The following is a 12,716-nucleotide window of genomic DNA, read 5'->3' as shown; positions in this document are numbered from 1 at the left end:
TTCCACTCAGATTTTAACACATTTGTTCTTTGTAGGGGCTTTAATAACAGAAAAACAGCTCTTTTAATGCTGAAAAGAGCCCAAAGGATGAAGTCTACTAAAGGAGAAGAAAAGAAAAGGAAAAGTAAGTCATCAAATACTTTGATTGTTTGTGCTACCTTGATCTTTTGTGTTTTTTGTTGATTTTTTTTACCTCAGCAATGAAATAACAGTTAAATCAGCTCTTACATTCAAACATGGTAAAGCACCCAACTCTTTCATCCTAAACAGAACAAAATCACATATGTTTTCAAGTCTTCCTCCTCATCTGTAATGTCCCTGCTGTGGCAGAACATCAGTGAACCTTTCTATTTCGTGTATGCTAACAAACCGTGACAGGCAGCAGAAGCCAATGCATGTCATCTCTAATTGGGACTTACTTAAATGCTGGGAAAGGAAATGAAGATTGCCAAGAAACTTTTGCACAACTTGTCTCTTGATGAGAGGCATTCCACCTCATTGTAGCGGTGGACTGGAGATGGAGTGAAAGATGACCCCCCGCCCCACTCTGTGAAGGAGTAGTCTTGCCGTCACCACCCTGCATGCAGGCCCTGCAGAAGACAGCTGCTCTTTGATCAGAATTGTCCTCTTGCCAGTAAGGCTCACCAGGATGCAGGGTTATGTCGGCAGTAACTGTTACTGGCATCAGCTGAACCTGAGGGCTGTTGCGACTTTTTGCCATTGTCGACTCTGGTTTTCTGCTTCTGGATTCAAGCCTGCTTTGTCCCTCAGTCACAAACTCTCTTTCGCTCTCAGATCCATCTGTTGGTCTGAAAATATTCAGAAACCAGCTTGGCCCAGTTGAAGCACAAAGCAGTACTGCTGGACTCAGCCAATGTACTTTAAAAGGTAGGACCGTGTGTACAGTTTTTTTTTCTCTGGACAGTTATTGGACTTTTGCAAGTTTTGAGTGACTTCTCCCCCCTCGTGTTCCAGACAGGAAGTACCTGCTGGCTCCAAGAAGCCAGGATCCCACAAACTTCTATAGAAAAATACACAGCTGTTACTCAGTCATTCTGTTGGTCAGAATGACCATTCTTGATCTGAGATCTTTTTAACATCTTGATAATACTCACTTTTTTCATGTTAGTTTTTCTGTAGTTGAAATGATTCAATAAATTAACTGAACAGATTCCTCAATAGGTGGTCTCATGTTGAACGTTCAAAGCGTTTGATTGACAGATTGTCCCGAGACGGGAATCAGTGGGAGGGGTGTGGCAACCCGGGAGGGGTTCCTATAGAAACGTAGACTCTATTGCTGAAAAATGTCAACTAAACTGACTTCATTTGGTTGGAATAAACCATTTTCAATGGATGACGTCGCACTCACTGGGTATAGTTCTCATACACAGTCAATGGTAACAGCCCTTTGACTTCAAGATGGAAGCATGTTTAAAAAGCAAAGTATCTGGAACCAGGTCAAGTCTCACAGTAGGAGGTATCTTGTTACAGAACAAATCAGTCCCATTGACTCGCTCATGAAGTGGTCAAACTTTGCAAAAACAACAACCAAAAAAAACAAAGCCAAAAGTTTGGTTATAAGATTTCAAGTCCGTGATAACAGTTTAGGGAGAGGTACAAGGCAAGTCTAGAGGTCAAAAAACTGTTTAAACAGGGCCTTTGGTTGAACAATGATTGACAATTCCTGACCTTTAGACTGACCTTATTGGATATTTGTCAACAACAGGTTTGTTTGCCTATTTTCATACAGACCAAAATTCGGGGATGTGATTGCAGACAAGAGATAGGAACTGGTTTAATCTTTGGCTATAATAATCATAATAATAGCAATAGTAATAATATAATACCAGCCAATTATCTTAAATTGCCTCAGTAAAAACATTATTAAGCACAAAGAGCATTTTTTTATGCAGTCACTACAAAAATGTCAGTATTGAATCCCATTAAAACCAAATCCAGTTTTAGACACACACCCATAGTGTTTTTAGCAATGATATAAATCACGTGACACACGGCGTGGCAGACATGCACCATTACTATGCACTGACTCTTCCTGATTGAAGAACGGAGGGGGTCTGAATAGGTACGAAAAGAACCACAAAAGTGGACGCAATGTTTTGCAATCAACTTAAAAAAATTGACAACAAAATCATCTGATCAGAGGAATCATCACAGGACAGGAATCATGTTTTAATAGTGTGAAATCAGGATGGATCAGGGAGCTAGCAACTTGAAGCAGCATGCTAGTTTGGTTCATCAATGTATGTTTTTATTAATGTTTCATGTTTTAAAACATGATGGTATTCGAGCGTATTTACGTTCAACCAGAACAAAAACTGATGTTAATTCATTTTGGAAACATGATGTTTGCGGCCAAGAAGCACATAGCTGCATTCCTGTGCTGGGAAAGTAGCATGTAGCTACTTTAAGAGCCTCTGAGGGTAAATGTTGTCAGTCGCACTTTTTTTGGGGGGGGGGGGGCAAGAAAATGAAAGTGAGTTCACACATACTTTTCTGAATTCATGCCACCAGTGTTGAGCTTAATTCTTGGTCGTACGGACCAGAGAAAGCCCAGCTACAAAATGCAGTGCTAACGCTAACTTTCTGCTCAATGACACAAACACTGCAGAGAGCAGATGTTAGTGAAGGAGCTGTGGCCCAAAACTTTAACTTGCCACAACATTGACAGCTATTATAACGGTTTTTGGAAACTTAACAGTTTGGCAGGTGGATTTGATGTTATCATCCATGTTCTTAATATGTTTCTTGTATCAGCTAAAGATGCTAGCTGGAGCCTCATTCTCAAAGTACTATGAAATCATCAATTTGAAGGTAAATTTTGAATGCAGTAAAGATGTATTTACCATGTATATACAGTATAATCCAAAAATAATAAAAGTTATAGTTTCATTCGAAAATGTGGCAAAGAGTGTTTTTTTTTTCTTTCTTTTTTTAGCATTTTGATGAGTTTTTAAAAGAGAAAGGGCTTTGTTACTAAACTTTGTCAGTCATTCATGCCATTGAACTTCCTCAGTCTCCCTTTTGTCTTGGCTTGGCTTGAGGGACAATCATTTACAAGCTCTGTTTTATGGATTTTAGCAAAGTGGCAAAATTAAAAATCACGGATATTTAGAAGCTGTTCATTTGACAGCAATGCGTTATCTGTAGCAGCAGAAGGCTCAATACTTGCACTATTTACAAATTAATATTTATAGATAATGAATATTTAAATAAACCACAAGATCAATCATTTTCTAAGCTCTAATTTGAGCCATATTTTATAAAAAATTGGTTAAGAAATAAGGGAGCTAGCCTGATTTTTGTGATTGAGATCTGCCTGTCTTCCACTGAAACAGCAGCGTTCTGCTACCATGATAATGGCGCCTGCGTGCTCACGTCTCTGTCTGTAGCAGCGAATAGGCAAGGGTCAATCCAGTAATATATATCAATGGTTTATAGAGTGGATTTGAAGACAAAACACACTTTAAATATAGATAAAATTGAATCGTATCTTACTGTTTTGGTGTGTTAATTAATTTAACAACCCCTGAACCAAAGTCCAGCATCATCATGCCAAGATGAACTCCATTCATTTGACCTTTTAGAAAGTACAACATTGTTTGCAGTCTGTGTGAAGTTTTTCACCACCTCAGTGTTGCTAATTACATCTTTGTTCACTTTTCTTTGCTTTGGATTATCTAGGTTTAGAAGGATTTGCTTTGCGCAGCTTGACTCTGGAGTGTGACTGGGAAAATAAGCAAATAAAAAAAAAACTGTGATGTAATTTTATCATAGTGATATATTTAGGGTTACTGTCACACAGCAGGACCCGACTTTTAACTAATTTCTATGGTATACCAAAGAGTAGAATCAGTTACTACAAAGCTTTAACGCTGCTTACAAACCCCAACCATCACTCAGATCTTCAGAAGAGCAGAGATTTTTAATCAAATTCTCCGATGACACTATTCTAGTGTCTCTGCATCTGAGACGAACCACGGGCCTACTTTATCACAATTTGTTGATTGGTGTGAGGCCAATTATGTTGATTTAAATGTTTTTAAGACAAAGGACATGGAGGCTGATTTTAGATGTGCTGCTGCACATGGTGTTAGTGTGATTCGTGGGGAGAAGGTGGAGATTGTCCAGAGCTACTATAGCTTTGGGCACTGTAATCGACAATCAACTAAGATTTAACCTGAACAAAGACGTTATTGTGAACCGAGGGCAGCAGAGAACTTACCTGCTGAGGAAGTTCAACTCTTTTAATGTAAACTAAGCCATTCTTAATAATTGTTATTGTTCTTTTATTGAAAGTATTTTAACAGTTTCGTTTATTTGCTGGTTTTATGGTCTGTCTTTAAGGGATATAAACAAACTGCAGGGCATGACCTGCTCTAAAATAATTGGTGTAAGAATGAGGGACCTTCACTCTCTGTGGAAGGAACAGGTGCTGAAGAAAGCCAAGTGCATCCTGGGACAGCCCCAGCATCCTCGGACTCCTGACTTTGTTCTGATGCCCTCAGGGCGTCGATTTTATGCTCTTACTCGGAAAAGCAATTGTTTTTCGCAGTCTTTTGAGCCCTGAGCAGTTACATATTTGAACTTAGATAAAAGTGTTTTCTGAGGTTATTGCTGAGGTGATATTGTTGTGTATTGTTGTAGTGGAGCCAAGGAGTACCCATTTTAAGCTATGATGGTCTGACACATGAATGTGATTATGTTTGTGTGTGTGTGTATAAAACTGCACTGGAAATGCTACAAATGAATTGCCTGCTGGGACTAATAAAGTTTTCTGAATCTGAACTCCAAAAAGTAAAACAGATCCTGTTGAACTCTGTCTACTCTGTTCAAGGCATTTTATAGCTTATTTTTAAGATGAACATCTTCTAATTGATGATTAGAAACGTCTTTAGGCCATGTCCACACGTAGGCGGGTATTTCTACAAACGCAGATCTGCTGACCTCCGTTTTATTAAAAGTGTTATGTCCACACATGATCGTTTTAAAAATAATTCCATCCACACATACTTGCGCTCTTGAAACTGACAGGTGCTAATTAACAAAATACAAAATTTCCCCCACCTGCCAGGTGAGCAGAATGGCAAGGCATGTTGAACAGGTGTGGCACAGCAGCAGCAGCAGGACATAACACCGTATCTTCCATGCATTGACTGTATACGAGATGTACTGATACACAGTCAATGCTTCCATTTAGGAACGAGCCTAAATACTGTTACCCCGGGCTTACCCCGCTAGCGTCACGGCTATGTTGCATTGTGGGAGCGGACTAGCTACAGCCAATGGCTTACACTGGCTGCTATGCGCTATCCTCATAATATGGATGTGGTGTCTAAAAGGATAGAGTAGTGCTGGATCTCTATGATCAGCTTCTCGTCGTCCATGGTTATGACACGCTGAAAACCGGCAAGTTCAGCGGAAATTCTGTTTTATTTTGAAAATATACATGATGCACTTTACATTCGCTCGCGTGGTTTCCAGTTTAAGTCGTGAATAGCCCCAACTTCACAGAAAGTGATAAAAAGTGATTTTGAGACAAGCTTTAAAGCTGTGATGGGATGTTGTTACAGCTATTTCTGAAGGGAACTTGTTCCAGTATGTAATTGACCAATGTGACAGTTTTTTGAGGGCATTGGTTCAGACGGACAGTAGCTCCTCCCAGACACAGCAAGAAGGGGCTATGTGTTATGAAAATGTGTTATGAACACATTTTTGGACAAGCGTTGAGCAGCAGATTTGCTGCTCGACGGACACAAACTCGGCGTGTAAATCTTGTTTGGTGTGAACGCAGCAACAGAATAATTCATGTAAACCTGACCATGCCGATGTCATGGGGTTGCAATGATTTTGTACAGCACATCCTTTTCTTTCTTGTTTTTTGTGGAAAATGTTTTAGCTCAATTCTGTGGATGAGCTCTCAGCCAACTGGCAGATTCAAAAGGTTTTGAAATGTTTCCACTTTCTTTCTATGGGACATTTTCCAGATGCGGTATTTCCCCCTGCACCGATATCTTGATAATTTTCCCAACAGAACATCAGCTGATAAGTCAATGAGAGTTTTGATAAGAGCTGGGTTGGATAGTCATTTCTTATTTTAAGCTTCCTCTTCGGTCACTTGTTTCATCCAACAGAGTGGGATTCAGTTAAAGTGTAAGCCTAACCTGCTTCCCTCCGAGCAGACGACCCCGCGGTGTTTTTACGGGGATCCTGAGGCTGTGACGACAGTAGCCACAGAGGCAGTGAGAGGAACGTGCTGTGGTCCCTACTCTGTAAGGCGGCCAAAGTTAACCATCCCTCACAATACCCTAGTCCTGACCTGTTGAAGGCGCCCCATTCTCTGGATCCATTCTGAGGGCCCGGGGCCTAGCCGGCACAGCCCGGCCCAGCCAGCGCTCCCCGGCAGGGGCTTACGTTTCAGGTTTTGAGTCAAGCCCCTTCTGGAGGTGATTAGCCCGAAACCCATGACAGATTCTTTCCAAGATATCTGACGCGGCGTGTTTATTTTATCCGGTCTCTCCGTGTGGATGTGCTGGACATGAGTAACCCACTTGAAATGGGTGTCAGCTTACATCCCCAAAGTGGGAGATACTGACAAAATAGAGCAGAGCCTGGAGAAATCCCCCTTAAAAGTAGAAGAAATACACTTTTCACATTTTCCTCTGCAGGACAGTTTGCATCTGTCCTGCAGAGCTGCTGAGCTTTGGCTTATTTGCATTTGTCTGCATTCGTACTCGTACTTTCCAACAGGTCTTCCTCAAACGCCCTGCAGGCACACAGCCTCGCTCTCCCAAACTTCCTTTTCTGTCCAAACTTCAACCGCACCAAACATCTATCCCCAACTCACACAGAAACAAAGTTTAATGCTTTTATTCCAGCCAGGACCCCCCCAACCACCACCTCTCCTTGAACACTTAACTTGATTTCACACTTCAAGTCATCAACAAAGTCAAGCTGAAATACAATCACTGTGTTTATGAGCAATCATCCAAAATAACTCAGTCAAAGAGCAGTTACCACCACTCATATGCCTTCAATTTCTGAGCCTGTGTTTACAGAGGCACTGGAATTTACCCTCACTGTGTGTCTTAGAGTCACTGCTGCACTTCAGACTCATGCAGGGCTTATATACCTGGGGTAACAGTCAAAGTTACCCTACCAAGACCACTGACCCACTCCAGTGGCGGACCAGCACTCAATCTTTCTCCATCCTAAATGTGCTGTGAAGGTAGTTGTTATAAAAACATTTTTTTTCAAACAAAACTTCATTTTTTCAGATTTAAAAACGTGATATTGGAACAATACAAGTTGTAGTTAATGTTTTTTTTTTTTTTAACTCTGTTCTGTCCATTAAAATTTGGGGGATTTCTTTTCAATAAATGTTTGCCTGTTTGTTTCAATGTTGGTGCAATTATGATGCTCAGTTTTTACCAAAGAAAGCAGATCCTCTGGAGGCTTTAAGAGCAGGAACGTCTGGCTGACTCACTTCAACTGAGCAGCAACCGCTAAAAAATGCTCCTTTGTTTGGTACGGTCTGTTTTTACACTGCACTGTTGAGAATGAGCTTTCTGCTGTCACAAAAACTATTTGGCTTTGTTCACACTGCCCTCTGCAGTGCTTGTTTAAAGGGCCAGACCATGCAAAACCAACTTTTTGAGCTTTTAAGTTATTATAATGTTCATTCTTCACTATAAAGAACCTCAAAGCTGTATTTTGATCCATTTACACATCTTCGAGTAATCCTCTAAAAACCTGCTCTCTGAGCACCAGCCCCCCCCAACCAACGAAAACGAGCAGGTCCTCATGAGCTGATGTCACAGAGTGAGAACAGCCCCTTCCAGGAAGAGTCTGCTGCTAGTGCCGCCCCAGTGTAACGAACACCCCCACTTTCTCTGCAGAGCTAACGGTTATTGATAGAACACTTTCATATCAACCCTTTAACTCCGGAGCTCCAGTGTTTATGTTCTTTGAAGCTATAAATTTAAAATCCTGTAAACAAAACAGATATAAATAAACATACAACTCAAATCATTATAAATAAAAAAGTAAGCAAACAATTTCAACCCATCTCACTTCCTGTTCCCCACCCTTAAACAGGAAGTCACAGCCTTGGCCACCATTTTGTCCTGTGGGCACCAGGAAGAGGAAGTGAGACATCATAAATCAATAAGCATCTTTAAACATGTGGAGTCTGTTTGTTCCTACATGACATTTCTAAAAGTGTTGACCTTAAGTGAAAAGTAGATACAACTACTTTGTCCCAGTGTTCTTGAAACGTCTCATGCCCGGTGTGTACGAAACCATCATGCACTGATAAACAAACAAAAAATAGTAAAAATGAAATCAGAGTTAGCGAAACCTTAAAAAAGTGAATGTGGGCAAAATCTCTTACGAGGCTCAAAATTAATACTTAAAAATCCATTATTCAAACCCCTACACACAAGATAGGGATAGTTTTGAAATTGGTATGGGATGGACACACGACCTACAGCTGTGTGGCCATTTTGTGGCTATGTGTCAAATTTGGTCATCTTCGAGGGTTCCTAGGATATTGGGAAAAAATCCAAACTTTGGTTTTCAAAAGTAAAATGGACTTTTACTAAGAGTCACAAATGCAAACTCCTCCTAGGGATTTTGATCTATCCCCTCCCAACTCCTGGATCATCATTGCTACTTGAGGAAGAATTGTTGGTTGTAAAAGTTGTCAATTTTAACTGTGTTATCATTGCAAGCTTGCAAAAGTGGAGTTTATGTTTGTCATTGTTTTACAGTTGACTCAAGCTGAACAAAACAATATAAGATATGATATGACCATATTAAGAATGTGGGTGTGGTTAACAAGAACCCCAGTTTCCAATGAAATCCAAATAATTGACTTTTTCCTGATTCTTATGATGTTTATATATACCATACGTTACCCCAAAACGACAGATAGAATGAAATGGTTTCTATGGAGAAAAGACCAACAAATGATCAAAAAAGTTGGAGCTAGTAGCATACGTGCACTTTGAGAACTAGAGCGTGGCATAAGGACTCCATGGAACTGCATCACCTGTACCTCGTAATTTACAATTTTCTTACAAATACTTCATTTTAGACTACATGCAAAAAAGTAGTATGTTCCATTTTCATTACGTTCTTTGATGTGGTGACACAGGCGTCATGGGAGCTGTGAGACAAACCTGCTCTCCCCTTAACCCTTTAACACCTGAGACATCGCTGGTGACTCTTTAACATACTGAAGCTTTTCAACACAATCAACAATTGACTCGTTGAGACACTTTTCTCTTTCAGAATCTATTGGAATTATGTTGATTGTATTAACAATTAAAAAAAATATAGCAAATCTGAGAAAAGCTGGAGCTTGAACCAAACTCAAAAACCCATCAGAGAGAACTTGTGAATCTGCCTGCTTCTAATGGGCTTCTGGATTTTGAAACAGTGCTGTTGGATAATAAAACTGTGTGCTCTGTTTTTTTCCATGTCTCGCCCTTCTCATTGGTCCTACTCTTGGTTTAAGGGTTATGAAGCTCCATTGATCAGCTTTGTTTCTGCTTTGCTGTGGGCCAAAGCCTCCAGCTTCCCTTTCCTCGGCTCTCTGATATTAACTCACTCTTCCTGAGTGGAGAGGAGTTCCCTTAACGGGCTTAGGGTTCCTCCTAACAGGCGTGACTCCTGCCAGACCTTTCTTCATGTCCTGGAGGAGCACAAAGGGGGATTCAGAGGGTTGGAGGAGGTCAGAATGGAGCTTTTGGAGGTCTTAAAGGTCTTAGAGAGAGTGTGTATTTGTTAGGTTGGGGCTGGGGGAGGGTGTCCACAAAGAGTGCAAAAGTATTAGCATGTTTGTACGTGTATGTGATGTTCGGTATTCTATAAATCTAAAAGTACCCCCTCAGTGAGGACTATCATCTTCTGTACTTCCTGCTGGGGTCATTTATTGTTAGAGTTTATCCTTGTTTTGGTTCTTGCTGGGATTAAAAATGCATGCCAGAAAGCTGCTGTTGTAGAACAACTGGACGGTCTGGCCTCCCACTGCTCTGCAAACAGCATGTAGTGGTTTCCTGGCCCTACCCTGAGGGAAAGCATCCATCACTTGACATTTTTAGTGTGGCCTCTCAATTAACACATAAAACTGTAAAGCTTCTTTCTTCTTCTTACAAATCAGCAAAAGTGAGTAAATGCTTAAATAAATGTGCCATTATCCCCAGCACTGAGCTGTCAGAATTCATTATCAGCTGACACCCATTCACAGCAGCTCTACTGTCAGGGCAGCCTAAATGTTTACTTTGAATTATGACACTTTTATGGGATTTCAGCACGACTCGTAAATCAGTGCTTTTCAGATCTCTCTCTGTAACAAACTTGTTAGACATTTGCTTTGATTCGATTACACAAAGAACCGCAAACTCCATCGAAACAGAGAGAGCAGAAGCTTCTTTAGAATCAAATGGATTTCTGCAAAGTTCTCTAAACAAACATGTCAGTCCTGTGAGAGCGTGAGCACCCTCAGTCTGCACAGGAACCAGGTTGCCTCTAATCACAGGGAAAAGCATTCAGCTTCAGCACCGAGTGTCCACTAGCAGGCCCCCACTCCCTCTGATGACACCTCCATTGATTTGGAAGGAAACTAATCAACCAACCACTAGCATGCTCTGTCTTTGTGTTCATACCATGTGTTCATACATTCTTTTGCTGTTTATTTTCATGTGAGTGCAGTCAGCACCTCAAAGCTGGGCCTTCAGCAGCGAAAGAGGACCGAACTGAGAAGACCCATGCATACACAGAGGTGAGGGGTGTGTGTGTGTGTGTGTGTGGGGGGGGGGTGATCAGCTCAGATTCTCCTCCCTAACACTGTCAATTCTAAAAGAGAGTTTCATGTACTTAAAACACTACAAACACACCTGCAGGTGTACATCAGCTTCAACTTTACAACTCTTTTCTTTTGACTGAACTCCTACTATTATTTATACCTTATTGATATTGCGCCAAAGTTTCACTTTAATCTGAACTTTCTTTCAAAATGACCTCCATCATCAGAAAAAATTCACAAAAAGATGTTAAAAAAATAAACAAAAAAAAATGTTTTGAAGATGCTGATGATGATGCTGATGCTGATGCTGATGATGCTGATGATGCTGATGATGCTGATGCTGAGGCTGAGGCTGAGGCTGAGGCTGAGGCTGATGATGATGATGATGATGATGATGATGATGATGATGATGATGATGATGATGATGATGAGGCTGAGGCTGATGATGATGATGAGGCTGATACTGATGCTGCTGCTGCTGATGATGATGAGGCTAAGGCTGATGCTGCTGCTGCTGATGATGATGATGAGGCTGAGGCTGATGAGGCTGAGGCTGATGATGATGATGATGATGAGGCTGATGATGATGATGATGATGATGATGCTGATGCTGATGATGCTGATGCTGATGCTGATGCTGATGATGCGGATGCGGATGCGGATGAGGATGAGGATGAGGATGAGGCTGAGGCTGAGGCTGAGGCTGAGGCTGATGATGATGATGATGATGATGATGAGGCTGATGATGATGATGACGCTGATACTGATGCTACTGCTGCTGCTGATGATGATGATACTGATGCTGATGATGATGATACTGCTGATGCTGATGCTGATGCTGATGCTGATGCTGATGCTGATGATGATGAGGCTGATGATGATGATGATGATGTGATCACTTTAATGAATGCGTTTTCTGATCTCCAGTCATCATTTCTTACCTGAGATGAACTCATCCGTCCTGAGCGGAGGCAGGGTACAGCTGACGGTGAGCATTGTTCACTTTATCTCACTTCAGAAGTTGACAGAAAATGTGGATTTGTGTTTTGGAGATGCTGCTTCATTCACGTGAAAGGTTCACACTCCACATTCACAGCTGGTCCTCTGGAGCTGGTCCATATCTGTGGAGTTTCAGTGTTTTCCATTTCACTTAATTCACTTACAAATACCGAGAAGTCACAAACGTGTTTTTGCATGTGAGCTTTTGGAAGTCAGAAACTGCTCTGTGCTGCTAAAGAGCACTTTAACTCATGATGACGGGCACAAGGAGACTCCCTCTTTCTCCTCCTCTTCCTCGCATAGAGGCAGTTTGCAAGGCCCACAGCTCTTCATGTTTCTTCAAAAATACTGGATATTTATAGCATGCGTTTGTTTCGGTTTGGCAGGCTGACCTGGCACATGCAGAGCCCTGTAACAGAAGTGCATTGTGGGCCAGCAGGAGTTCATCTGAGCTCCACAGCAAAGCCAACACACATCTTCATAAAAGCTTCTGCGATCATTCAAGTGAGTTTTTATTGGAATTTTTCTGTCCAAAATCAGTGTTTCATTGGGAAGCTTTATAATGCTGTTTGCAAAGAAAATGAAGTAGAAGACATTTTTTATGAATTAATGATCTAAATTACACCTGAGGCGTTGCCAGTGACGCTTAAACACAAAATCTTTAACATACTGTACCTTTTCAATCGTTAACACGATTATTCCAGTAGATTCTGAATCACATTCAGAATGAGATTCAGAATCTACTGGAATTATCGTGAACCTGAGCTGGCTCTTGAAAAAACAAGAGAAAAGTATAGTATTAATAGAGTATTTAAAGTCAAAGGAACATTTTTGTGTTTATTTGGATTTGGAGACCTCTGTAGGTTTACAAACAAATGTTCTTGGGGGG

The 12,716-nt window shown here is 41.0% G+C and overlaps 1 protein-coding gene across 1 annotated transcript in view; it reads left to right on the top strand.

Annotated features, from left to right (window-relative positions):
* lrriq1 (leucine-rich repeats and IQ motif containing 1) overlaps positions 1 to 12,716 on the top strand; it is a gene marked incomplete in the record, with an annotated part of 72,332 nt that overhangs the window by 51,212 nt on the left and 8,404 nt on the right. Inside the window, 5 exon segments of the mRNA XM_024281986.2 lie at positions 36 to 124; positions 796 to 888; positions 10,735 to 10,804; positions 11,756 to 11,816; positions 12,214 to 12,331. Coding sequence (XP_024137754.1) covers positions 36 to 124; positions 796 to 888; positions 10,735 to 10,804; positions 11,756 to 11,816; positions 12,214 to 12,331 — 431 coding nt within the window.

The sequence above is a fragment of the Oryzias melastigma genome, linkage group LG6, assembly GCF_002922805.2.
Source record: "Oryzias melastigma strain HK-1 linkage group LG6, ASM292280v2, whole genome shotgun sequence".
Lineage (NCBI taxonomy): Eukaryota > Metazoa > Chordata > Actinopteri > Beloniformes > Adrianichthyidae > Oryzias > Oryzias melastigma.
Note: the sequence above shows the minus strand (reverse complement) of the source record. Positions and strands in the feature narration are given on the sequence as shown.